This window comes from Penicillium paradoxum (assembly GCF_028828445.1).
Source record: "Penicillium paradoxum strain IBT 22861 chromosome Unknown utg000005l_segment0_segment0, whole genome shotgun sequence".
Lineage (NCBI taxonomy): Eukaryota > Fungi > Ascomycota > Eurotiomycetes > Eurotiales > Aspergillaceae > Penicillium > Penicillium paradoxum.
Window position 1 is genome coordinate 1562427 of NW_026643183.1, and position 26439 is coordinate 1588865.

Sequence of the window (26439 nt, forward strand, 5' to 3'; positions counted from 1 at the left end):
TTATCATCTCTGTCGTCTTTGGGGCTTCAGATGATTTGCCATGATGCACATCTGCAGGCTAGACATTGTCGCCGCGCTCCGTACAATACTTTACGATCTCCCCGAGACCAGGTGGATTCTCCAGGTGGGTTCAAGTGCGTCCCGGGTGCCAATGCCAAGAGCGAAAAAAAAAACACCGACTCTTTACGGAGTACTGCGCCACAAAACCCTTTCGATGTGATATGTCTATCATATTAGATGCCATGTAGGATTAGTTAAAACGTTGCTTCAGAACGTTCTCTCGCTGGTGATAAAGTTTCCCGGCTTACAGGGTACATTCCGAATACAAGGCTGTCTCGCATGGCTTAGACTCCATCGATATGGATTTGCGATGGGATTTATTCTCTCAGACTATGATTCACGATGTGGCTGATGGTTATCATATTATTCATGTTATTACTCCGCATGGAGTTCCCAGTCGGTGCGAATCTTATGCAAGGTACATACCTCGAGCTGCTGCCTGGTCAGCCAGGTTGTCAATATAGCTCGATCCCACATCTCCCCTAAAGTGACCTCATTAATACCTCAAACATTGAAATCCTGGGAACTATCTCCATAGGACTGTTAGATTAACAAATCATACGGTTCCCATCCTAGTCGGATGGGTGCTATTGTCTAGATCCCCGAACTATGCCTTTCTCTCTGCAACTGCACCAAAGAGGGTGTGATGGGACTGACAGGGTTGGGTTCGTTCCTACACCGCACTTTGTGTGCCACCTATCAGATACCTAGGAGAGAGACTTGTGACCATGGTTCGAAGGGTCAAGTTATAGGGTCAATGTGCGACTTGGACAGCCAGGCGAGCCCGGCTATGGTTTGTACACTGGCACGATTCACGAAGCAAGTTGCATGGACTGAAGCTTCTTGGATCATGAGGATGAAGGTCTAGACTATCTAGATCCTGGGTAATCTCAGCCACAGCTGTAGATCAGGGCGTATGATGACACACGCAAAGTACCTAGAGAGGGTGGATACATGAGTAAACCATATTTGGAGTGGACACCCAGGCGTCCCCAAGGCTGAGTGAGAAATTCCAGGACAATGAATTAATTCTGCATCTCTTTTTGGTCATATTTCACACCTGAATAAGATTGTTGTCCAGGAGCCACTCTGCAGATTCTCGTTTATTTTGACAGGTGTAGAGCGGAGATCGGATCGGCAGGGGGCACCGTCGGCTGGAGTGAACCTGGCTGCTGTTCGTTTACCTTGGGCCGCCAATCCACCGCGGTCGGATTGATACCACAAAACAGGTGACCTTTGCCCGATGTATGCTTCGTACGATGTACTGCGTAGAAGCACGGCTACTGGTGACTTCACTTGACACCACTTGACACCACTTATGAATGATCCATCCTGAAATCACATTATTCCCGTTTAGGATAACAAGCAAACGCCCGCGTTAGCTTCCAGGCTCGAGTCAGGTAATCTCCATATTGACGTTTTTCAAAAAAAGAAATATATGTAACTGTACCTCGTTCTCACAGGAAAAGCTCGGTCGTCGGACCTGTCTCCATATATTTTCTTCACCCACATCTCCACCGCTATGTCCACTGCTGCTGTGCCTCTCCATTCCAGAACCCTAAGAAACCCTGACCCGGGCTCAATAGCTAGCTCCCGGGTTGACCTTTCATCACCACCGAGATGCCGAGGAACCAGTCCATCTTAGGTATATAACACGCCTTTCCCCTTGTCTCAAATGCTCATACCCACAACTTCCAATCCTACAGCGAGTACCTTAAGTACTCCGGCGCGCTCTACATTGGCAATTCTTCATCTTCTGTGTCCTGCATTATCTTCGAAAGCTTCCCCAGCTATCAACCTCATCGAGCATCACACTCACAGCGCACTGCTTCTTTTGATTCTAATTATCCCGACCAAACCTCAACATGGAGAATAGGTAAGTGTTGCAGTCCCATAGCATCTACCATCGATACCCGGATATCCGCAAAGTCCAAATAGCCCCAGCTCCCAATTCATTTGTCAATGACGTTACTCAATCACAACTCTGCTTTCCTGTCTTTCTTCTTCCCTGCTGACCTTGTCCTTTTCCTTTTCTCTCAGCGACTCAGCATCTGGCTACTCTGCGGGGCAAACCCTCGATAGCACTACCGATAACACGAGCGCACTCAGCAACGACGCCCCTCAGACCTCTTTGTTTGACCCCGAAGCTCAGTCGGAGCAAGGAGGCTCATACATGCTGGGTCAATGGAAAAATGAAGACTCATCGCTGGCCCCGTGGTCATCAGCCAACAAGAGATATTCTTCGGAAACTTAGGCCGTTCTGGGACACCGGTATCTATCCCCAGTGTCCGTCAAAATTGGGGTTTCAATTGGGGTATTACACAGGTTCATGGGGGAGTTTGGTGGTGGCGAATGGAGATCAGAGCTTGGTTTTATCTTCTAGTCTGGGATCAAGCTATAGGGCAGAGTTGAGTTAACCGTTTGGGAGTGTGGGGCCTGTTTCACCGACCGTTTGCCACTCTTTTACTATGTACTGTGTCTTGTTGTTTTTGATCTATTTTCTTTGCTCTTCTTTGCTCTTCTTTCCTATTTTCTGCTATTTTCTGCTCTGTTCGGTTCTTGATCATATTTCCCTAGACCTTTGGAGAGGTTAAGGAGTTCGACAGGATATAGACGAAAAAAGACTTGGACTTGTGTCCATTTTGTCCGGTTTGTCCAGTTTGTCTCTTTGTTTAGCTCACAGATCTAGATAATGCGATTATATTTGGGCAATACACCACACTGGATGATATACTAGGTTTATGCTGTCGTACACCCGTAGTCCATCGGTTTTATTTTCCGGACAAGAACAAACCAAATCGCAGTGTCAACAGACTTGCGTCCAATATTTTCTCGAGCCACGGTACTAATTAAACTCCTTCGGTCTGTTCCGTTGTTCCCCACTCGATCCGAACAGCCCCATCATCTTATTGTCACTCCCCCGAAAATAAAATTCCCCGAAATCTATGAGATTTAGTACCCTTTTTCTTTTTCTTTTTCATTTTTTTCTTCTTGATTTTATCTTTCCCACTCGGCTTTATATGTAAGTTTTCGTATCCAAAGGACAACTCTCTACCACATATTTCCCCTTTCATCATCTAAGCCCCCGTGTTGTGTATGACCAAACTTGGGCCAAATGCCGCCACCAAGCGACTGGGGACGAATGTCAATGTCGTCCAGTGAACGCAAGGAGCGATGAAGCTGGGTAGCGGCTATCATCACCGATTACGAGATTATCATGGGACTCTCCGGGCAATTGGCAAAAGTACGGTTGCGTATCCATGCCTGACAAGCTCCGAGCACAGGACAAATTGATTAACGCAGGAACGGAGGCGATCTGGGTCCCTTCGTTGCAAGATAGTAGAAGAGGAGGCAACCTTATGCCAAAAGCCCGTTTGGCGTCCGAACATCCATGTTTGCCGCGGAGAAGTGGCCCACTCTTGAAGGCACTGGCAATCCCTATTCCTGGCCTTGCAGAATGATTTGCAATCGCCTGATCATCGATTTCCCACTGTTTCGCCTTGACAGGGCTCTTGATTCCCATTTGCTGCCTCACTTCTCATATCCTTTGTGTTGGGAATCGTTCAGTGATGAGTTGTTATAGCCCGCCTGCCCCAGCCTCATACCATCTTCCCCGCACTTGTACCGTACTCCGCGGACTAAGATATTCCTCTCAATGGACAACCAGCCTCGAAGGGTCTGTTGAGGATGACACCTTTCTTGTGCGACTGGATTTTTCTTTTGCGGCTCCGCCGATGTTTTCGACCCAACATCGACGCGGTGCATCGTAGGACCCATGGGAATGCAATAACAGGACAGTCTGCATGTACGCCATAATCATTCCGATCCGTGCATGGGCAATCAGTCGATTCTCCACCCCGATTTTCGCTCCTCTCGATTATGATTTTTGGCCATTCTATTAGGATCGAAAGTATTTGGGTGTAGTTGGGATTATTTTACAAGCTCCTTTTCTTGTGCATGACCCGAGCATCATGCCTTCTCAAGACCGAATCAATGCCTTCAGAGACTGGAACCGTTTGGCTCGAGAAGCCTCCAATTTTGGACTCCTCCCTCGTATTCCAAGCCCTTGAGCCCCAGCAGGTATTAGTGCGAAGATGATCATCTCGAGGATTTCATAGTCTGGATGGACTACTTCGTACTTGGTTCACATTTCGAATGGTTAACCAACAACGGCCATTGGGAAAATAGGCCCAATTATATCCGTCTGCATGGCGAAGGTGCCGTTCAAACGATGGACTTATTTGGTCTTGTTTTCCATGTCCACTCCTCCAAGCACAGCAAGGGGAATGATGGACTCAATCCCATTGGATTGATTCTTCTTGGCACCTCTTAAGTCCGGTCTCTCCTCACTTGGGCACTCTCCCCTCGGAAGGGAACTGTGCCCGGGAAAAAGAAGCCTTCGGAGTTCACCGATAGACCTAAACCTACCCCTGGCTCTCCGAAACTCGATCTCTCGAGCGGCGGGGATCTGCATCAAACCCACACGTAGGTGTTCTAAGATGACGTCTTCAAGTGTCCTCCCCGGCCGGAACACCGCCCCAACATGGGTGCTCCACCCCGCAGATACATCCATATGCCAAGCGTTAGATTCGGATGGCGTACACTGCCAGCTTCGATATTTCTTCACCGATATAAAAGAACCAAAAGATTACAATGCATGCTCCAGCATCTGCTGGTAAGTAAGAAGTACCATATAATCCGATAGGTTCAATGAAATAAGGGTCATACACAAAACGGCTCTGTGAGTATGGGTACCGTCACTGGTTGCCTTCGTATAATGCACGCAAAGCCCGGGTTTCTAGTCTGCAAAAAGGCAACTGGGTCTGCGTACGAAATACAGAGTTTCCGCTTGGTTAGTTGGACTCTCCATGCCCTTGGGATTCACTCTTCCGTTGTAATAAGATTCTCATGCCGTCTGTATCTCTCCAGCTCACCGGTATTTACGGGAACAGATCTTGAGTTGAGCAAAAGGCGAACCGAACCCTCGTCGTTTTCCTCAACCCTATTTATTTCCCAATCAAGAGATTGGGCCCAAATTCACACCCGGGTGCGAGGAAGAGGCGCAGGCTTCCAAGGCCCGGACACGTTTCCATGTCAATCTGTGGTATAAATCTCCGGCTGACGGCCGTTTATCCTTTTCTTTTCTTCACAACTTTAGGCCGCCCATTCTGGCCCCATCACCCCCTCAAGGAAGCCTTATCGCCATGGATTTCCCTTCCAACAATGCAGAGGCTAGTGAGGAAGGCAATGGGTTGAACGATCTTGAGTCATGGATTTCTTTTCCATCCTCCCAACCATCAATTGGTGAATATAATCCTCTTGTGAGTGGTCATCCAGATATTCAAGCATCAAGGTACTAAGCTGTTTGACAGAGCTGCTTTTCCCTCCCTTCCGCCTACGCATCGAGCTACACAACAAGTCATGGTGTTGTGCAAGATTCCGGGATGTTCAGTACCGAATCTAGTAGTCAATTGACCGAGCGTCCAGAACGACACGAGGATGAATTTGATTATATGATCCCAGAACCTGTACCGTTCAATGAGCTCCCCCAGCACATAAACATCAGTCGGAATGAAGAAGAGCGGACTTATGCTCCACAACCTGTCCCGGGGCCTTCCTCACGTTTGAATCGCACCATGATGGGGATATTGGAGGAAGTGCCCTCCTTTCCACAGCCTCCACCTGAAGATGCCATAGCGCGGACTGCCACAACCTACAGGATGTTGATGTCCGAACAGATAGACCCTTTGCATCATGTCTCTCAATGCATCCAGGAGCTTGAGACCATGGCCAGCTGCTTAAGATCAAAATTCTTAGCATCTTCAAATCCAGTGGCCGGCTCTAGAAACCAGACCAAAGAGCAGTTTCGGTGTTGGTGTTCTCCTGATCGAACGATAGATCAATGGGGGTCATTCAAAAGGCATCTGACTTTACATGGTATATTCGACAGCATGTGGAAATGCACCGAACCACGCTGCCGCAAAAGCACCTTCCGGCGAGATCGGATACGTGAGCATTTCACCGTTAAACATGGAATACTTGATCCATCTCCAGCGATGATAGCTGCAACGAAACGCACTTATACTCCGCGAATCAGTTGCCCCGTGTGTCATCTTCCGACCTCTTCTTGGAATGAAGTTTACAGACACATCAGAGATCACTGTCTAGTTCCTGGTTCTGGAAATGCATCGACCGACGGAGATCGGTCACATCACGGCAGCAACGGCGGGGGGAACGGCGGAGGCAATGGCGGAGGCAGTGGCGGAAATGGCCATGGTTCTTTCCCTAGTGGATCAAAAGATCCGAACAGTCAAACTCCGTATTATTCCCAAAATCCACCAGGAGATCAGGCAGGACACTCCCGTTATTCTGATCCGGGTATCGGAAGCTCCAGGAACAGGAGCAATGCAGGACCAGGGTCCATATCGCACTCTGCCTCGGACGATCGGCTCAATCTTGGCTCCAGTCACAACTTCCCAGATGGAGCTAAGGGGCAGTCTAAGAAACCTGAGCCTCGACAGAACCACAGAGTTTCCAAAGCTGATAAGTCAGTCCAAAAGCGCAAGCGCCTGGGGAAACAAGCGCAACCACCAGAACAAGGGCCGTCCACTTTCGGGATATGCAGAGGGTGTGGCCATGATTTGACTCGATGTCGAACGTGTAGTCGTTTGACAGAAACTGTCTGGAGATGCCACGCTTGCATTGACCCGTCCAGGAGTGCTATCCCAGCCGCGGCTTCCTCAATGAATCTGCCTATCCGCACAAGCTCTACTGTCGCCAATCTGAGCCCAGAATATCCCCACGCCTCGGAAGGCTTCGGCATACCCCAAAATATGTACCACCACCCTTCTTATCCAATTACCGGCGCAGGTATGCCAGGCTTCGGCGCCCAAACACCCCAGTCACTCAACAATGAGACAACCCCTTTCTTTGACGAACCATCAACGGGTGATCAGTACATTGGCGTGGCAAGGGTTGTCGAAAGTCACGGGTTCTTGAATGGTATCGACCACAAGGTTCAAAGATCGCTTGTTTCCCAGGATGATACCAAATTACTATGCAGCGTTGGACTCGACAAATTCATCGGCCCACTCCCTGCTAAAAGTCGAGTCAAGCAACAGAAAACAATGACTCCATGTCGTCCGACTCCAGAACCATGTGCAGACCTGGTCCTGCAAAACAAAGCATCTTCCACCATTCCCATTCCCATCCCACAGGGATCTCCATGCCAATTTCCATGTGCCCGTTCCCGTCTTCAACTATCGACGAACGAACACCTCGAGTTGTCTTTTAAAATGTCGCCGGCGCGAGGATCCAGCCATTTCCTTCGCACCAGAGTCCAGGTAGTTGTCAAACTATTCAGACTTCATTCATCGGTGGCAAAACAAAGCACGAAAGACAGACAGACAGACAAGCAGAAAGCTTGCCGTACTACGTCTGCAGTCGACCTCGAAGAACATGCTGAGTCTGACATAGAGTCAGAATGCGCTCTTTCCCCTCCATCATCCTCCAATTCCGAACTCACACCAACACATTTCTGGGAAGTGCAAGACTGGTCCTTCAGCATTGGGGTACCAACCTTGATAAAACTTCTCCAGTGGGCCACCGGCTTCGATGCCGATACGTGCAAGGACCTAATGATTTTGGACCCTGACAACATGCTGAAGTTGATATGCGAGTATTGTATGCACAATTTCAGAAGACCTTTGTCGCTCATGGGGCGCAGCGGACTGAATCCATTTTGGATTCTCTAGAGGGGCCCTCTTGCCTTTGCAAATCCTTTTTTCTGGTTTTTGTTTTTTTCATCCTACTTTCTAGCATTACTCCTTGATCCTTTTCCTCTTCCTCCCCCATCCCATCTCTCTAGCTGTTATATACCTGATCGGTGCTACATTTCCATCTTTTCCGCCATTATTTGACTACGATGTTTTACACAAACCTATTTCTGTACAAGTCTGTATATCGCACGATTGGGCATCTGACTTTCAGAAAACGATTTATGTCTTTATGCGTGCATGGGGTTATCTTTTACATTATACTTCAAGAATCGCGAGATTTTACACAGAATGCCGACACAATTGAATGCGTTATGATTCTTTTTTTTTCTCGGTTTCTAATTCACTTGCACATAATGACGGGACTAGAACGCCATGACCTCTGCCAGGTGTATTTCCCGGGTTCGGCCTACGCCTTGCTCAAGGCAGACTAGGCTAGTATCAGTTGCACTGCCTTGCGATCTGATGTCTGCACAGCCTGATGTCTGCACAGCCTGTTGCTGTAGTCCGTACACCGCTTCTATGTATTGCATTTGGTGTGGTACTATGTCCTGACGTGGTTGATGTGATGGGCTTGCATCGCATAGCCTTGCATGGGGCTTAGGCGCGATCCAAGTCACTCGCAGAACTAATAATTTCTTACATATTGTTTCTAGAACCATGTTCGATTGGCATGGAAGCGGATATAGAGAAAATACTGGATTTTATCTCGTATTTCGTCCATATTCGCTTCCCTTGTCTACTACATACAGCGAAGTGTTCCCAAATGACACATGCAAAAGTGAACGAATGGTGAATTTCCAATGTTTAAGATTGGTTTTTATTCCCTCTGATGAATACAGATCACTGCCATGCTTGTTCTTGGGCAGATGTCCTTTATTTTACTACCTCTCTAGGTAATTCTATCTCGAGTTATGCAAATGGATCTATAAAACATACGAACTAGAAGGGGAGGTTCCATTGCATTATCCGAAAACACCACATACATAAAAACAAAGAGACCGCCAGACTAGTGACATCCATGGAGAAGATATGAACCTCCGCCAGCCTAGTATGCCTCCAACCCATTGAAGCAATATCGTAACACTATGAAAAAAAAAGATACCCCCTCCCCGCTTCCGAAAAAGACATTATTATTCACCAAAGACCACTGAATTCCGCAGCAAGACTTTTCCACACTGCACGCGCACGTAGTGTACTGAGATGCCTGAGCCAGCTATAATTTTTGAAAAGCACGCAAACACGGGTGGTCTCTTGGATCTCATTCAGTCAAACTTAGTCCTGGCGGCTTCGTTTCGCGCCGTGAGGATTCCAGGAACCTTGATCGGAGCCAGCCCCAGCTTGGTTGGGTCCACCCTGGTTGTTAGGATTGTTGTAAAAGCCAGTTTGGTTGAATCCCGGAGCACCGCCGCTCTGGAAGTTTTGTGCTAAATATGGTCAGTATCGTGAATCGAAAATAAGGGAATCATGCCGTGTATCTGGGACACTTACATTGCGCTCCCATGCCAGGTCCCATGCCACCGCCCATCATCGGATTCATACCGGGCATTTGATTCATACCGGGCATCTGATTCATGCCAGCCATCGGGTTCATGCCCATGTTGCCCATCGGGGTGCCCATAGGAGTCATGCCCATCATGTTCGGGCCACCAGTCATCGCATTGCCACCACGGCCGCGTCCGCCGCCGCCACGACCGAAACCACCGCCCATGTTACCGCGGTTGTTGTTGAAGCCATAATTTTGCATTTGCATAGCACCGCCCATAGGACCACCTTGGAAGCCACCCATCATAGGGTTGGGTGCTCCACCCTGGAAACCGCCTCCGAAACCACCCTGGAATCCACCTTGGAATCCACCTGCGGAGTTGAAGTTGCCGCGGTTGTTGAAGTTGCCTCCAGTACCACGGGTGTTATAACCACCTCGGCCACCGCCGCGGAATCCACCGCCAGCGTTGTTGTTGTAGTTGGAACCACCACCAGTGTGGTGGGTAGTGCCAGAGCGACCGCCAGGTCCACGTGCGGGGTTTTCTTTGGGAAGAGTTTTGAAGGGATTTTGTTGAGGGCTAGTGTAGTGCACGGTGTGAGCCTGTCCACTGATACCGCCATGTCCAATGCTACGACGAGCTGCTGTAGCCGCCTGTGCAGTAGTGAACTCGACAAAGGCTTGACTGTTGAATCCCGAGATATTAGTATAGACGGCCGAGATCGTTGTTATTCGTAACCGAGGAAAGGATGCTCTTACCCCTTGCTTTTACCATTCACTTTGTGCTCGCTGAAGGTCACATCCTTCAACTGCTGTTCGACTCCGGCATGGTTGATCCAGCCTCGGACGTCGTCTTCGGTTGTCCACCAGGTAAGATCCGAGATTAGCAAAGCAGTCGTAGCATTGACATCGCGATCGGCGGATTGATCTTCGTATTCTTTTCTCTTGGTTCCCTGAGGTGCTGCAGGTAGGCCGTTGGGGGTTGTCTGTTGCTGAGTGGCCGACTGAGCAGCTATATTTCCAGCGGGCTGGTTCTGAGGTGGACCGGTATCCTCGTGCTTGATGGGGGCTCCTTGGGCGTTTGCATTGGTTTGAGCGTTGTTGGATGGGCCAGCATTCGACTGGGGCAAATTCTCGGGCGCATCTAGAACGAGCTCCGAATCCTCCTGCGCACCGGGCTCATTGGCGTTGTATGTGCCATCGCCGTAGATGTCGATATCGAAGTTGTCGTCGTCAGTCGCCATTGCGAACTAGATTAGTATCCTCTTCAGGGGATTGGATGTCAAAGAAAGTATTGAATTTGCCTGAATATCTGATGTCCGATAATACAGGCCCTTTTTTGCTTTCTTGGTCCTCTCCGCTCCCGAGAAGATCAAGTCAAGTGCATGTCTGCAGATACAGGCCACCAATTAGCATTGAGAAAACATTATGGAAAATTGACAACTGGTGTAGGGGTAGCGAGAGTCCCGTATCAGCTCCCAAAAGCCCGTTGGACCTAGTCCGCACAGGTAAAGCGGACGGAAAATTGGCCAAAAACCCCGAAGGGTAACATAGGAAGGACAGACATGAGAAGCAATGAGGCCAGACAATACGTACAATCCGAAGCGGTTGAATCGCTTCTGGTAGAAACAAGACTTGCGCGAGTTGCAGACGCGACGTACAGAGTGGGAATCAAGGTTGCTCCGCGAAGGTTCGGATACAGATTGGAGTAGGAAAGAGAAGTGACAGCTGCCACAGACAGGCAGAGAGATAGTCACAGACGCGGGATATGATGATTAGAACAGAAACAAAAGCAATGAAAAGCAAGGGAAGCGAAGGGGATAAGATGTTGATAGGGAAGGGAAGTCGGGCTTGGTTCCGGGAGCCTTGTTCAACGCTCTTGTGCTCAATTGACCGTCCACAAACTTTGGGGAAGATCGCAAGGTGTTGAAGAGGGTGATATAGAGCTTGCTAGAAGGATAATTGATGGTGACGGCGACGCGAGGGCGAAACCGAAGCCTATGGAGAAGGCATCGATGGGGGCCCGGAGCTTGGATCTGGAACAATTAAATTCCGGACCTTCTCCAAGTTGATTGGTCAGCGCGCGATTGGTCCGTTTGGGGGGAAACCACCTGTTCTTTGGACTCCGGACTCCTTATTCACGTCTTCCTCTTTTCAATTCTCCATTCTCCAATTCTCTTCACAATTCTCATTCTTCGCAACCATGTCTGAGACCTTCCAGGAGCTTGCTGATATTCCCAAGGACTTCGTCCGGGAGGGTTCTCAATTCGTTCGCCGCTGCACAAAGCGTATGTTTATCAGTCATCGCGCAAATGCACAACATGCTGACTTCATTCATAGCCGATAAGCGTGAATTCATCAAAATCAGCCAGGCCGTTGGAATGGGTTTCCTCGTTATGGTATGTGCTGCTACTGTGGTTCCTGCAGCGCAGTTGGTGGCGGAATAACTGACATCGCCATTAGGGTGCCATTGGCTACTTTGTTAAGCTGAGTATGTGCTTCAATCAAAGTCCACCCGTACTTCCCGGGGGTTTTCGGTGCTAACATACTCGTTGCAGTCCATATCCCTGTCAACCAAGTGCTGGTTGGTGGCGCATAAATGGAGACACATCTCAGCGATGTCCCAAATTCCCAGGGCAAGTGGGGAGAGATGGGGAGAGAAGATAGCATCTTGGAAAAGTTGGCGCACAAAATGAGAGCGGGGAAATGGCCCAATGTGAGGCAAACATCCAACCCAGGCAACTACGGAATCACCCTGCGCAGTCGGTGACGATACGCCTCTGCCCGCCTCGAAACAACAGCATGACCTCCCCGCCGGATCTTCGAATAACACTAAACTCGCGAGCCCTTTCCGTTTTACGTTCTGAATTCTGTGGCGCCTGTCCGTCACTCGGCGCTTTTTTTTTTGGCGATGCAATAGGAGACAGAGCATTTTTGCTATCCATAAGATACCACCATTTTTCGCATCCTGTATCAACAAGAGGTCTTTGTTTAATTTAATTTACACCGTTTGGGCCTTAATATTCTACCGAAAATCTCTCAAAGCTGGGCTTCCAAGTGGCCTGGGATCGCGTATGTTGTTGGAGAGCAAAGCCTAAAACAAGGAATATTCGTATCATTCGTCAAACTTATGCCTGACCCTAAGTATTATCAAATCTACAATATGTATCAGCCCCCTCGAATTTGCACAATCAAAAGCCAACAACGGATGCTTTTGTTGAACAGAAAAGACGTATTTGCCACCACGATTGCCCATATCTACCAGAGAATGTCCTCTGCCTCATCAACAACCAAACGACGCACAGGCCTACTGCGTATTGGTAGTTGAGGGCGCCTATGGAGTGCATTTTCACGGTATTCGTTGAACTCCGCGATATCTCGAAGCTTGTCATCATAACTCTTGCCCGCCGGAGGGTCACCCTCGTCTTTGGCGGCACCGGCATTCCATGAATGTACCGTGCAAGTGCCGGTTGATAATCCCCAGCCATTCCAAGAAGTTGCTAAACATAGTATCAGCTAGTTGTACCCGAAAAAAAAAACAAAGGGCAAGAACATCCATGGGAGGTGCTTACCTGCTAGAACCGGCGTGCTTGGGTGCCAACTCGCATCCCGAACGCAAGTCTTCCACAACATCTCCCCACTCATTTCATATGCCGTAGCATAAGCATCTGGATCGCGAGGTCGTGAGTTAAGAGTTGCTTCACCGACGTCGATTGTCCCAGCCAATGTGGCATCCAAGTTGTACACATAAACCTTGCCATCTTCACTACCACTGTACACATAACGCGAATCTGTGCTAGCAGGTGGCGAGAAATGGCAGCGGATTAGAGTCTTGAGGACGCGATGGCCCTGATATGTAACAACAGAGCAATCCTCCTGGGCATTTCTGCGGTACTGGGCTGGATACTGCTCGAAGCGGTAGTCAAAGCCGGTTGTGTAGTTGGCGATATCAATCTTTTCGATATCGGCGGTTGTCATCATTTTTCGGAGATCCCAAAGCTTCATCGTTTGGTCTTTGCTATTGGACAAGACGTATCGGCCGTCGCCTTTGCTGTCAACGTACGTCAGTCCCTCCGTGTGTCCCATAAATGCACCAGCTTCGCGCCCATCGCCCATCGACCGTCGATCCCAAACGCGTAGTGTCGTGTCGTCTGAACCAGAGTATAGGATATGTGGTGACGAGGTATCGCCATAGCACACAGCATTGACATGATGTTGGTGCCTGTCTCGCAGATTGAGAACTGGCTGATTTGTTTCCAGATCATAAACGATGACTGAATCTTCTGATGTTCCTGCAACAATCTCACGTCCATCTCCTGAAAATCTTAGAGACCAGATCTGTGATTGAAATCACCAGTTAGCCACTGTGGTTTCGATGAATAAGAATCAGTTTACATACCCCAAAATGCGAACTTCCCCAGCTCCGTCTTAGTCTTTGACCGGGTGGAGTAGATAAATCTAGGATAGTAGGTTCCGAATTGTCTTCTGGGTCTGTGGAAGTCATGTAGGCTTGGCTTCGTATTGAACTATAGACAAGGAAGCGGTTGTCTGGGCTCAATGTCGCATCTGTGATGGTCCATTGACCAAATGGATAATCGACAGTCTTGTAATATTTCCAGTCATAAGGATTAGATGTATCATACATCCGAACCTTGAAGTCCTGTGCGCAGCAGAAGAAGAAGTTCCCATCGTCTGAGAATTGGCCTGAATAACTTCGTGTCTCGAAATGAATAATTCTGTCCGCAACTGAACTTGGAATCAACCCCTAGGTTGGATCAATGCATGCGTTAGTCTTGGTCGTGATTTTAACCTTATTGAAAGACTATGTGCTTGCGTACCTGGAAGATTGCTTGGCTGGCTCTTTTGTGTACTCCATAAGGGTCAATACCAAGCTCTCGCCACATCAGGCCTGTCGCAAAGTGCCTTTTTCGCTGTTTAAGTCGGTCAACGTAATTTTGATTAGTGCCAAAATGCCCCTCGCGCATCAACTTCTGGCCCTCTGGATTAGGAACCGGCGGAAGTTTAGCGGCGCCCCGGGGTCTCCTGGCTCGAAGGCGATTTCGAAACATAGGCATAAATTCTTCGTCGCTGAGGTCGTCTTCTTCGGCTCCTAGCTGTTCGTGTTCTTCTTCAAAGGTAGTCGGCCAGCCAGCGGAGTGAAGAATATCTTGTAAACCACTGGACGCAAGCAATTCAAACCATCGAGTAGCTGGGACTGCAGTTAGTGAGCAATTGTTGTGAGGTCTCTCATGGGTTTCAGTATAACATACTTTGTCTCTGACCCCCATTCAAACCATTCAGATCCTCGCTGTCATCCGTTGTCAGCTCGATCTGGATGCTTCCAATATTGATGCGGGGATTTTCTATAGACAGAGAAAAATAAAAAGAGGTTATTAGTCCATCTGCACACTATTCTGTTGGATTGTCAATGCTCTAGAATTCAATCCTACCGTATGTCATCTCCGCCCCCATATGCTCATCTGCATTGGATATGTCATCCTCCCATGCACCATCATCCTCGGATGGTTCTCGCGCGGGGTGATAATCGGTTTCAGGCTCATCTTCTTCTAGCCATTCACGAGCAGGGTGCCAAAATATCTCTGACTCCTCGGTGGATTCTCTTCCATTGTCCGACATCGTTGGACTCATGGTGTATTGAGGTAGATTGAAGAGATACGCTTATCGATAATTGATAAGTCCCGAGGTCACCGCTGATTTTGGGTTATTATGTCACCGCTTTCCGGGGATTCCAACCTTCCAGACCTGGGAACTTAACTCCGCCCCTTAACCCCGACAGCTGTTGCGGTATCACCCTCAGGGAAGCTGCTAAGGTCTTCAACTAACTGGATATAACAGACTTCTCGGATTATTGGACTCTGGGCCAATCTTTGCTCCCAAATGTCCCAAGTGACTTCGCCGAGGAGGCCTTCGGGTTTCTGATAGACCGTTCCTGTTGACAGGTCTGCGACAAGCCTCTCTGAACGCAAAGCTAATGCATGGACACTAGTTCGAAAATTGTCCACGACCGAACGGCTTTACCAGAGACTACATTGTTACTAGCTCATCTCACCCGTCTAGTGTCACCCACTCCAGCCCCCCGCAAATGCAGCATTGGGTCATGCCTGTCATTTTCACAACACTCAATTCTAAATCCACAGCCACGCTAGGATCAGTATATGCAGGGAATTAGAACTCTGCGGGGGGTGCATCTTTGGCTTTGCATATGCATGTTATGCAGAACTTTTGCCTCTCGTGTTCAGTGACGATAGACCTTATGGCGGAGAAGAGCAACGCCATGTCAGCTCTTTTCAGTTAATTGATGAGGGTCATTTGATATAAAATGCGAGGGAAATACAGTGTATTAGTCTCTTTGCATTTTGCAATAAAGAGAGAAAGACTGGAATGTTATGAATTTGCACTATTCTCTTCATAGCGGCTCATACTATCATAGTTCTCTTTATTTCTACCTATAAACATCATTTTCAGATGACTTATGCCCTGGTTACATTTTCAACAGTAGGCTCCAGTCTTATGCTTGAAGTTGAAAGGAAATTTCTCTGTTTTGAGACAATTGCAGACAATGTTTCAGGAGACCGATGAAGTACGTCAAAACGGCCGTCAGGAAGATAAGCCATGAGGGCGGATCAATTATTTCCCCGGCCCCCACAGATACAGATGCTTCTCCAACTTCCGGGCTCGGGCTTCGTAGATACTCCTTTGTGGTGTTTAGTTTTTGGGATTAGAGTGAAACAAGATTGTCTAAATAAACACACACTCTACAGTCGCCAGTTGGAGATCCACCAAATATAACTCCAACCAACTTTTCCCCTCAATTTCCCCTCCGCATCACCCAACCCCACCACAATGCAGTCCGTCCCAGAATCGCGACAGCAATCTTTCGAGGAGATCTACGGACCCCCTGAGAATTTTCTGGAGATCGAAGTGAGTCATCCGGTTCAGAAAGCTGACTATCTGTCCTCAAATCGAGCACCCAGCTCGGCATCGAGTCTCGTGCCCATATCTCTCCCCTAATCAACCCCCATACATCCCCACTCCAAACCCGCGCCACCATCCCCATGAAGAACCAAAAGGAGATACCCCAGACTAACAACGACGGCTGCAGGTTCGCAACCCCCAGACTCATGGGACCTCTCGCAACATGTACACGTCGTACGAGATTGTGTGCCGAACCAACATCCCCGCCTTCAAATTGAAACACTCCGTCGTGCGCCGCCGATACTCTGATTTTGAGTATTTCCGCGATATCCTGGAGCGCGAAAGCACCCGCGTCACGATACCCCCACTCCCTGGCAAGGTCTTCACCAACCGGTTCAGCGACGATGTCATCGAGCACCGTCGCGAGGGTCTGCAACGGTTCCTGCAGATCGTCGCCGGGCACCCTCTCCTGCAGACGGGGAGTAAGGTTCTAGCTAGCTACATACAAGGTAGGCCGATTCTCTATTTCCATATCGATTGGCTGTTGTCGACCGCATGCTGATCTCGTCTAGATCCCAACTGGGACCGCAATGCGTGGTAGATGGCTATCGCAACTATTAATTCATTAACGAGAAGCGTGTCTCATTTTCCGGATTGGCTGGGCATTGTATCTTGGCCATACTGAACCTTTCTTCCCTGTCATGTCCAGTTTCCTCTCCCCCATGTTCTCCTGCTCCCTTCACTCTCATATCCTTTCCACGGAACTATCTCGCGATTGAAAATGGGTTTCCCGCAGTGTATGCTATGTGATGATCATTGCCTGGTTTTGTTTAATGCTCGTTTGATATCCGAATTCACTGTTTCTTTCTTTCGAATCAATTGCAGATATTAGTTATCTATTATTGTTTTGGGAGGGTGCTTTCCCTTGATTTTTCCCTCTACAGCCTGCGAGTACTATCTTTGATTTTTGCTCTTACCGTTTAGGGTGCGTACATATTGAGAAATCCGGATTCATTGCATTTAGGTTCTCCTTCAATCTCAATCCGATCACCAATGACAGTTGTTGAAAAACGAGAAACGAAAACTTTTATTTGATAGAAAATATAACAAAAACCATCGTGTACTGCGGGATATAGATCAATGACAAAAGCGAACCAGAGGAGTCTGTAGAATTAATCCTCTGAGAGGCACCGGAAAATGGAGAAAAAGGAAAAGAAAAAGTAGCAACTCAACAAGCACATTAAAAAGTTACCAAAAGTAGTTCGAAAAGGGCTGAGAGCCTTGATAGACATGAACATCCGAAGCTTTCCGTTGATTAGTTCAATTCGTCCCAGATCATAGGAGCGAGGGTGTTATCTTCCCACGGTGTCTCAACCGCAGAAGAGGGACCCGTCCCGGCAGCATCGTCCAAGGAGAAAGAAAGCATACCCGCCGCCGCGGGAGGAAGATACATTGAGTGTTCCATGACCCCTTGAGCAGGCGGGGGCAAAAAGGCAGGGTCAGCCTGGGCGATATTAGACTGAGAAGGAGTAGCAGCGTGACGACTCCTAGACCCCGAGGTGCGAGGGGTAGTAGCTGGAGTTTGGGTTGGAGTTATCACAAAAGGCCTGTTTGGGGATTGTTCGCTGGTACTGGCAGCATGAGGACGAGGAGTTGACGTCCCTGCTACTGGTTCCTGGCCCTGGTGTTGGAATAGGGTTTTGCCGCTCACAGAACCACCGTCGCGATAGGCGTGGGGAAACTTCGTTCTGAAGCGGTCGCGGAGGTCTGTTGCTTTGCGATGGCTTAATTGTAGTCGTTGGTCTTGCTGGATCAATGTCCACTGGAAACCATGGACAGCGTAGCCTTTGAGGAGAGCTTCATCTTCGGCGGCTGTGAAAGGTCGTCGGGAGCGACGTTTGGATATTATGACGTGCGCTTCTGGGATCCCAAGAGATGCAAGGGTTGAATGGGACTGGCTTGAGAGAGCTAACGGGTTATTTCCTGACGACGGTGACTGAGACTTGGCGTTGCTAATACTCCCTGGATCTGGGTCCGGAATGGATAAGAGGGTACTCGAGATAGACTGTTTGTGTGATTTGCAAACCGGGGTTCCCGATCCAGGATCTGGCTCAGAGGCTTGGCTAGAAGGCACTAGATTCGAAAGGTGAAATTTGCCAGATGTATCATCAGAGCCTTCAGCTTTGGCTTTGAGCAGAGCGTTAGTCAGGGTGTCGCGTAGTTGTTTCGCAGCTTCATTGGGATCGGACGCCCTGTGGGATGATGAGTGATTCTGTTTGCGCGACATCCCAAAATTTGGGTTTGCGCTGCTTACCGGTATCCCCACGGGCATAGAACTCGAAATCTTGAACATAGCGAGGTTTTAGTATGATACCAAAAGTTGCGTAGAAGAGCAAGCCTTACCTGTCTTTCAAATTGGAAGCAGTACGCTGATTAAATTCAAACTCCGGTTGCGCAAGAATAGCCGTCCAGTTACCGATCCCACACTTCACCACGCCCCGAAGTAAAGTGATTGTCTCTTCTTCGGTCCACCTTCTCAGATTTTTACGAGACCGGCCACGAGTCTTAGGGGACAAGGGCATATCTTGTGCTGGAGTAGGAGGCAATGTCTTGCTGCTCTTGGAAAGGTCCGCTTCGTGGACAACCAGAGCAATCTCATCTGGATCCACTGGATTAGTACTTTCAATATTGTTATCATTGTCATTATGGTCATCATCCTCTTCCACATCCCTCAATGTGGCTAGGCCCTCTTCGAGCTTAGCATCACATCTCTCCGCGGGCTGGCCGTCTGCTATCACCCCATGAGCCGAACCCAAGACTCCAGAGTCAACTGCAGCATCGCCTCTGGAGGGCTTGATCAAAAACTGGGAGATGTTAGACCCAGCCTCGATGGGTGGGAGAAGGGCAGCATTGGGCGGGGGCTCATTAAGTCCGTTTAAGATAGCAAATGGTCCAAATGGAGGAGGTCGATGTTCCTTCTGGGCTTGAGGGATCGGCAGCTGTAGATGCTCGCTGAAGGTATCAACTTGGAGATCTCGGCGTCGGCGCTTGCGGGGCCCTTGAAGGGCATCATCATCAAATGATGACGAAAATGGGAATTTCTCCAGAGCACGAAGGTTCACAAACGCAGGGAGTATCGGCCTTGGAGGGCGTTCCACATTTGACTGTGAGTCTGCTGAGAGTTCGGTTTTCTTGATCCGCGCGGCGTTCAAAAACTCCGTTACTGTCGGCAGGCCTGCTTTTCCACTCGACGGAACATTTGCATTATTGCTGCTTGAATTGGAGATGTTATTCGATTCCCGTGTCCCGATGGCATTGGGTTCGAGTGGCGATGGGATGCTTAGGGTTCTTGAGGATACTGGTTCGCGTAGAGGGGCGATACGGAGAGATAGTTGAGGGAGTTCGCGGAGTAATGATTCATCAAGAGGCCGTAAGGCACTCCCAGATTCCATTGCTATCAGCTATCACAGATAGAATATCATCCTGGATGTCCCAGACATATTGCGTCCATGACCCTGGGGATTTGCAGAAGATGAAGCTTCGATAAGAAACGCGATAACGCTATGGGCGGTGACAGCTGCCAATAAAGCGGTTGGCCGGGGGCTCTACGTCAGTTAACATTCTTGAGATCGTCGAGATCCCCTGACAATCCCTTTAAAAGCGTTGGACTTTTTGCTCATTGACTTGATCGAATTCCTTCGCACACCTCACAGCCTGTCGATTCTTGGTCTTTGTTGCGAAAACGTGAGTTACCGCCATCTCCACGGAGCTCGCCCAGGTACATGGAGCTACTCCAAGCTCCATCCGTACAGACCGCGCAGACCGCTCTGGACGAATTGCAGTCAAAACAAAGCGCAAAAAGCGAGGTACAAACAAAGAATAACGTTGAAAGCCGCAGATTTTCACAATGCCTACTATCTTCCCAACATGGCCTCACATCCTTTTCGGTGTCCTTGAGCCCATCTCATTGTATGACCCCAAGCCCTACATTGCCCCCCTATGCAAGAGAATCTCACTGATGATATATTCTTTCTGTAGAGCCCTAGGCAGTGCCTTTCCACTATACGATATTCAAGGCTTTATTGCCGGCCAAACACCCACAGTTGCAGCCCCAGCCACGCTACACCCAAGCAGCGTTGCCCTCGCCTATCAACTCGGCAATATCTATTCACTCCTCTTCCTAGTCGGCGTAGGCGTGTGCCACTCAACAACAGAGCCAAGAGTTCTACGCAACTACCTAATCGGACTGGCCATCGCCGATATAGGCCATGTCTATGCCACATACTTGGCGATGGGTTGGGATGCGTTTGCGGATGTTGCGGCATGGAATGCTCTGACATGGGGCAACATCGGCATCACAACTTTCCTATTTGTCAATAGGATTGCCTACTTCATGGGTATTTTCGGTTATGCGAAAGCGCCTAAGGCGGTTGCAAAACAGGAGTGAGATGGGACTTGCTTTTTTCCTCGCTGGCCTGGCTTGATAATCATGGATGTATCTCCTCTTGGAGGCAAAAAAAGCAAATAGATTGGGGGCGGGGCTTGCTCCCCCTCCTTCCCTTATGTGTGAGACTGTGTAGGTATCTGCGTGGTCTAATCCAGGCCTTGCCATCGCCTGGAGCGGCTCTTCGGATGCAATGGGCCGCATCTGATTCGTATATTTTCGTTTCTTGACGCATACTGAAGTAACAACTTGCATGAGATGTGGCTGGAAGGATATGTCGATATGCTGGATTTAGTTGACCGCGTGGTATATTACGGACCAGATGGGCTGGGCTAGTTGCATTTTGCGAGCCCAATGAGCGTGGTTTGTTATGCAAGTATGAAAAGAAACGTTAAATGTCACCAGCGAGAAAGAGGATTATTAATTCATATTAGCATAACGCAACGCCAAACGCCACGGTGATGCCCGGTGCCAGTATTGGTATAAGAGTAGAAGTACAGATCATGAAACGGAGCATTTCAAGTCATCATTTGGTGTAGATCGCCTACCCCCTCATAAAACTGCCAAGGAAACCACACCACCAATGCATGTGTTGCTGACCAGGGAGACAAACAAAGATGTTGACACAGATCCTCGACCCAAGGCCTGCGCGAGCGGTCTCAGCACCTGCAGCCACATCAAGCCAAGCACACACTGAAGTTGCTTTTATTCTCTCGCCCAAGCTGACCAAGTGCCTAAGAATCTCCGCTGATCCGGCGATCGGGTGACTAGTTCTCGCGTGTATATTGCGTACTTTGCAGGTACTGGAAAACCGGCTGAAGCACAGCGTCGCCGTTTTGTTTGTGGTCTCGAATATGTGGGATTAGGAATGGAATGCCGGGGAATTTCTCGTAGTGCTGGCGATAGGCGGCATAGTTCTGAGTCGGGCTCATGAGGAAGGCAATTTCCTGTGGAATCAGAGCCTTGAGATTAATCGTATTTCCCTGGGCTGTATCTGTGTTGCCGGCACGCATCGCCGCAATGGTGTAGCTGTGAAGGCCGGCGATAATCCCCGTGAGAGAATGATAATTACGTCCTGTGAAAAGAACCTATTCATTCGGTTAGAGTACTTTGACATTCTGGGACCCCGGTGAGTTCCGAGATCAAGCTCCGCTCACCTGTGCACACTCTTGTAGATATGGAATCAGCTCTGGAAGTGCGGCACAGCACTCCCACACGGAGATACTCAGCGAACGCCAGTTCTCCAGAAGTTGTCCCACGATATCATCCCCTTCGACGAGGGCTTGCTGGGTCATTTCGGCGAAATGGAGCTCGTCTTGGCCACTCATACTGCGGGCTAAATCCGTTGCCGATGTCGAGGTGAGACAGTCCTCCAGGAAGGGGATCGATGTATCAAATGGAGTTTTCCAATCCATGGTAGAAGCGTGAATGTACTGTCTGCGAAATCGGATTGCCAACACGCTTAGCACCTTCAACATGGCAGTAAGTCTCCCTTGCTGATCTTTGAACAGGGCTTGAATGGGACCTGCGATGAATCCAAACCCAGGAGTATTGGGTTGAGGCATGTCAGAGTTCCCACCAGGTCGCACAGCTCGAAGACACTGAACCAGTGCTCGGTGTGCAAAGGGGCTCCGCGACCGAAGATGCTGGATCAATCAGTGGGGGCTCTATGTAGTGACCAGTGATTTATACATAAAATATGTTGGAAACAAGCGTACCTTTTCCACTTCTATATAGAGTGGGATATCCTCCGGAAAGGCGGCCAGATGATCGGAAAGAATGATATAAAGAGCTGTATGTTGTTGCAGGAACCACTCGACAAAGAGAGCATTGTATCCAAGAGCAGCGCGTACGAGCTCCTCGAAGGCAATTTGTCTAAAGTGAAAATGGCTCTCGGCCTCGATGGCGGTAGCGATTGCTCGTGCATCTAAAGTATGGCTTGATTGTGGCGGGAGCCAACTCCAGGAAATCGCCTTGAAAGGGGGGATACTCGACCGGCGTATGATTTCCTCCACTCTCTGCATATGAGAGAGGGCCCCAAGCATCTGGTGCTCACGGGGCTCAGAGAGAGCGACCAGAAACGTGTCAATAGTGTCGACATTTCGAGCGCGGAGTGAGGTCCTTGGAAAGTTTTCGTCACGAAAGAGGCCGAACTGAATTACCCGGCTGATCTTTTGGATCTCGAAGGCCCAAAATACGGTTGTTGCCTCATCTTCCCACCAGCGGTACGACGTGAAAAAGGCAGGAATCTCCATGTTGGAATGGAAGATTTGCTGGTAAGAATGCCCCGGGTGTGAGGCCGTGTTGCTAGATTGAGGAGGCATTTTCGCTCTCTTGGAATCTTGCCTACCTCCAGGGGAGAGAAGCGTATCGGGAGATGGTTCAAAGGCGGATTGATTTGGGGTGGTCGATTGCATTTATGCGGTCATTACACACACACACACACACACACACACCATGGGGAAGATCAAGGCCAACACATTGGGCTAAGTATACGCTCACGTTCATGTAACACGGCGCTTGAACAGAGTAATTATAGGACAGGGATGAAGAGCGTATGGTAAAGGCGAGAGAAGGACTGCTCAGAATCCAAATAGGGGAGCTAACAAGTATGTACGAGACAGAGACGGGAAAATAACCACACAACGCACAGATAATCAACAAGTGGGTTGCTCGGCAAGAGGAGGATGATTGGTTTTAAACATAGAACGAGGGCCGATGATTTCCTTTATCCCTGTTACCTGTTCCGCCACGTTCGACACATCACGAGGGCCGCAATGGGCAAGGAAATCGACCAGGCACATTACCAACGGGGCGCCTATCCCCGTTGCCAGGCTGCTGGAACTGCCGACGGGAGGAACCTTCGGGAAAAAGGGGTTAGTGACATTGCTTGGGACTCCATTCCGGCCCCAGATCGGGGAGAAGCTGGTGAACTCCACCAGGATTGAGATCTGCAAGTTGGGCTTCTCTGCTGGTTACCGAGATTTGTGTTATGCCGGACACCCGTTGCCCGTTGGGCTGCAGAATGGAAAGACTAGTCTAGTTGTCAATATGACATGTTGTGGAGTTTCTTTTTAGTTGCTGAATGAATCGGTTGAGGAAGCGGTCAGCTTGCAGGTTCTGGAAGACTCACAAACCGGGAATCATCAGTCGGTCAGGGGATAGTCTATATTAATGAGGTCTAGGTATTGGAGGTTGTACCGCGAGTACTCCGTACGGAGTATACGAGAAAACCATTAAATCCGAAATAACAAACACTCCACTCCACTCCAACTGCGCGGATTGGCCTAGACAACGTCGATGATTTCATAGTTGCACACCAAAGGGCGCTAACATAGTGGCCGTAAAGGCCTCTAAACGGGTGACGATCTGAAATCAATTCAGAATCCCTTCGGAGTTCCCCAGCCTTGGAACACCGTGGAACATTTTAGAACGTCTGGAATACTTGTTTTTTTCTTTCTTGTTCCTCCTTTGTCTCTTGGTTTCTTTGATCGTTGATCGTTGATCGACGGATTCCATTCAACTCCGCGATTGGTGTGCTGTTTCGCCATATTGATCGGAGAGAGTCATATTTGCGGTCTGATGAATCTATCAACCCCTGGGACACACCGCTGGACTTTCTCATAGTCTAAACTTTGGAGGCAAGGTGAAGTAGATCAGGCGTAATGAATTTTCAACTGACAGGGAACAAGAGGATCAAGATCCGTTCTCCGTCGATTGTGACATGGTTATATCATTATTACATGCCAGAAGGAACATCATTAATATAATTCCAGATTCTGAATAAAACAAGAATTCAATTCCAAACAATTATTACATGTATACTCCGTATGGACTCTGTACTGCCGGACTTGGTCTTTTCCCATACTTACACCGCTATGTACGGAGCCCTAGGGAACCCTTCCAGCCTTGGAAGGTTGATGTCAAGACACCCGAAGCTCCCAATGGATCGGGCTATTTCAGGAAATTGGCCATATATCTCTAAACGGAATCATTCCCGTCAAATACCGGTGGCGTGGGTTGAAATCTCCACCAAATGGCAAAAGGGGTGTTTTCAAAGCAAGACACCTGTGAGCATTGCAACAGTGAACCTGGGAGGTTGGATACTTTCTCCAGCCCAATCATCTCCAACCGATGATTCAAATCAGTCAAGCCACCTGAAACTCCAGCATTCCAAGGTTCCTGTACACAATCCCAGGTCCCTGGGACTGGGACGGCTCTCGGTAGATCCGCGTATTCGGTAGAGAGGCCATTTCGAAGGCGATATCTTGCATCCTTATGTATCAAGATGTGCTTTCGATCTGGAAGATACAGTCTCAATTAGGCATTGCTTCAGATTCACTAGTGCCAACATTCCAAATGCGGGAAGAAATACAGAGTATATGATCTGCAGTTGAAAGACGCCATCTCCGTCCCTGGTGAGGTTTCGACCTACTCCGTGCACCGAGCTCCATTCCCGTCGCTTTAAATCGCCAGCGCTTTATACGGGAAGATAGACTAAAGGATTCATCGTGCGTTTGCAATCAAAAGCGCGTCAATGTACGGAGTACGGAGTACAGAGTACCGAATCCCAGGGATCATGACTCATGGGCAATGCACAATGCATTTATTCTGCAACCCCCAGATAGCCTGCCTCGGTGTGCGTCTTGTGTAGCTCGAGTTCCCAAATTCCCATGGCACATACCAGGATGCTGTCAAGCCCAGAGAAAGCTGCACGAGCTGCACCGCATCGAAGCAAAAGTTCTTCCCTATCACAGAAGTCCCATACATCCCTTGTCCCTAAGTTAGGTACTTTTCACCCTCTCTTGGTTCTTCCCCAAACCCCTACCACCCCCTGCAAGAACAGTCCATTCGCTTAGCTCCGCATTGCATAAAATGACAGGTCAGCAATCCCATCGTACCATACTCCGTACTCCGTGCTGTCGTGCAGATTCCCAAGAGTATGGTGCTTAGATGCGGAGAACTTCTCCCGGTGGATATCTAAACGTGGGACGGCTGAGTACTCGATTTGAGTTTGGATGTATCAGATTTATCCTGTCAGTCAGCCCCCTCCCCTCGTCCCCTTTCACCATCGTCCCATGATAGGCCATCGGAGAAATTGAACAAAGACATTTAACTTCAACCGCTTGAACCTGCAAGAGGCTTCATATCTTGCAAGCTCTCTTGTCCCCGTGATCCGTCAGAAAGGGGATGTGAGTCTGGCTGGAAAGTCTCCACCCCTTTCCCGGGAAGTTTTTACTCTATCTAGAGTTATGGGCATCGCCATCCCCATCATGAACATGTGGACAATGCTCATACGCTGATCGAATGCAATTAGATCCACCGCTCAACACTTAGGGCCCTGTTTTGAGGTAGACAGTACTCCGTACGGAGTAACCTCAACAGGATGACATGTGAATCACTCGTCCCTCCGCAATGCGATGTCGGAGATGAACAAGTTATTCTTAGACTCTTAGCCATTTTTTGGTTTGCATTTGCTCGCGTATACGGAGTACACCCAGTAAGCACCGAGTACTCCGTACGGAGTATGATTATCGCTGGTACTCCGTATATGTACCCCGTTCTCCACCCCTTACTTGTTTTCTCCATGCCCCATACTCCGTACATTGCCCCTGACCCCGTCAAGCAGCCTCACAATCCACATACAGTAAATCTCTGCTCCGTATGGAGTACAACGTTCGGAGTCCTCCGTGGGTAGACAAGAGACGGAACTCCCCGTCACCGAAATCCGGGATCCATCA

At 49.0% G+C, this 26439-nt stretch overlaps 10 protein-coding genes across 10 annotated transcripts; 6 read left to right on the forward strand and 4 right to left on the reverse strand.

The window, feature by feature from the left end:
- Positions 1–1925: 1925 nt before the first annotated feature.
- On the forward strand, positions 1926–2314 carry N7457_005617 (uncharacterized protein; the record flags this gene model as incomplete). The annotated part of the gene is made up of 2 exons (XM_057176661.1): positions 1926–1936; positions 2101–2314. 2 exons carry the CDS (start codon positions 1926–1928, stop codon positions 2312–2314), a joined length of 225 nt encoding a protein of 74 aa, XP_057030963.1.
- A 2950-nt stretch (positions 2315–5264) lies between these two features.
- Positions 5265–6705, forward strand: N7457_005618 (uncharacterized protein; the record flags this gene model as incomplete). Its single annotated transcript, XM_057176662.1, has 4 exons — positions 5265–5381; positions 5433–5931; positions 6011–6069; positions 6229–6705. 4 exons carry the CDS (start codon positions 5265–5267, stop codon positions 6703–6705), a joined length of 1152 nt encoding a protein of 383 aa, XP_057030964.1.
- Positions 6706–6803: 98 nt separating this feature from the next.
- On the forward strand, positions 6804–7814 carry N7457_005619 (uncharacterized protein; the record flags this gene model as incomplete). The annotated part of the gene is made up of 1 exon (XM_057176663.1): positions 6804–7814. The coding sequence occupies one exon, from the start codon at positions 6804–6806 to the stop codon at positions 7812–7814; it is 1011 nt and encodes a 336-aa protein (XP_057030965.1).
- A 1296-nt stretch (positions 7815–9110) lies between these two features.
- On the reverse strand, positions 9111–10562 carry N7457_005620 (uncharacterized protein; the record flags this gene model as incomplete). The annotated part of the gene is made up of 3 exons (XM_057176664.1): positions 9111–9262; positions 9327–10003; positions 10078–10562. 3 exons carry the CDS (start codon positions 10560–10562, stop codon positions 9111–9113), a joined length of 1314 nt encoding a protein of 437 aa, XP_057030966.1.
- Positions 10563–11521: 959 nt separating this feature from the next.
- On the forward strand, positions 11522–11917 carry N7457_005621 (translocon subunit SSS1; the record flags this gene model as incomplete). The annotated part of the gene is made up of 4 exons (XM_057176665.1): positions 11522–11606; positions 11659–11717; positions 11782–11809; positions 11877–11917. 4 exons carry the CDS (start codon positions 11522–11524, stop codon positions 11915–11917), a joined length of 213 nt encoding a protein of 70 aa, XP_057030967.1.
- Positions 11918–12576: 659 nt separating this feature from the next.
- N7457_005622 (WD40 repeat domain-containing protein) lies at positions 12577–14967 on the reverse strand (the record flags this gene model as incomplete). Its single annotated transcript, XM_057176666.1, has 6 exons — positions 12577–12818; positions 12891–13656; positions 13718–14083; positions 14157–14533; positions 14589–14681; positions 14769–14967. The coding sequence occupies 6 exons, from the start codon at positions 14965–14967 to the stop codon at positions 12577–12579; spliced, it is 2043 nt and encodes a 680-aa protein (XP_057030968.1).
- A 1215-nt stretch (positions 14968–16182) lies between these two features.
- On the forward strand, positions 16183–16855 carry N7457_005623 (sorting nexin-3; the record flags this gene model as incomplete). The annotated part of the gene is made up of 3 exons (XM_057176667.1): positions 16183–16260; positions 16442–16763; positions 16827–16855. The coding sequence occupies 3 exons, from the start codon at positions 16183–16185 to the stop codon at positions 16853–16855; spliced, it is 429 nt and encodes a 142-aa protein (XP_057030969.1).
- Positions 16856–17569: 714 nt separating this feature from the next.
- N7457_005624 (telomere repeat binding factor family protein) lies at positions 17570–19706 on the reverse strand (the record flags this gene model as incomplete). Its single annotated transcript, XM_057176668.1, has 3 exons — positions 17570–18506; positions 18569–18598; positions 18658–19706. 3 exons carry the CDS (start codon positions 19704–19706, stop codon positions 17570–17572), a joined length of 2016 nt encoding a protein of 671 aa, XP_057030970.1.
- Positions 19707–20161: 455 nt separating this feature from the next.
- N7457_005625 (uncharacterized protein) lies at positions 20162–20701 on the forward strand (the record flags this gene model as incomplete). The annotated part of the gene is made up of 2 exons (XM_057176669.1): positions 20162–20223; positions 20293–20701. The coding sequence occupies 2 exons, from the start codon at positions 20162–20164 to the stop codon at positions 20699–20701; spliced, it is 471 nt and encodes a 156-aa protein (XP_057030971.1).
- A 764-nt stretch (positions 20702–21465) lies between these two features.
- On the reverse strand, positions 21466–23022 carry N7457_005626 (RasGEF domain-containing protein; the record flags this gene model as incomplete). Its single annotated transcript, XM_057176670.1, has 3 exons — positions 21466–21786; positions 21856–22344; positions 22417–23022. The coding sequence occupies 3 exons, from the start codon at positions 23020–23022 to the stop codon at positions 21466–21468; spliced, it is 1416 nt and encodes a 471-aa protein (XP_057030972.1).
- Positions 23023–26439: the final 3417 nt, after the last annotated feature.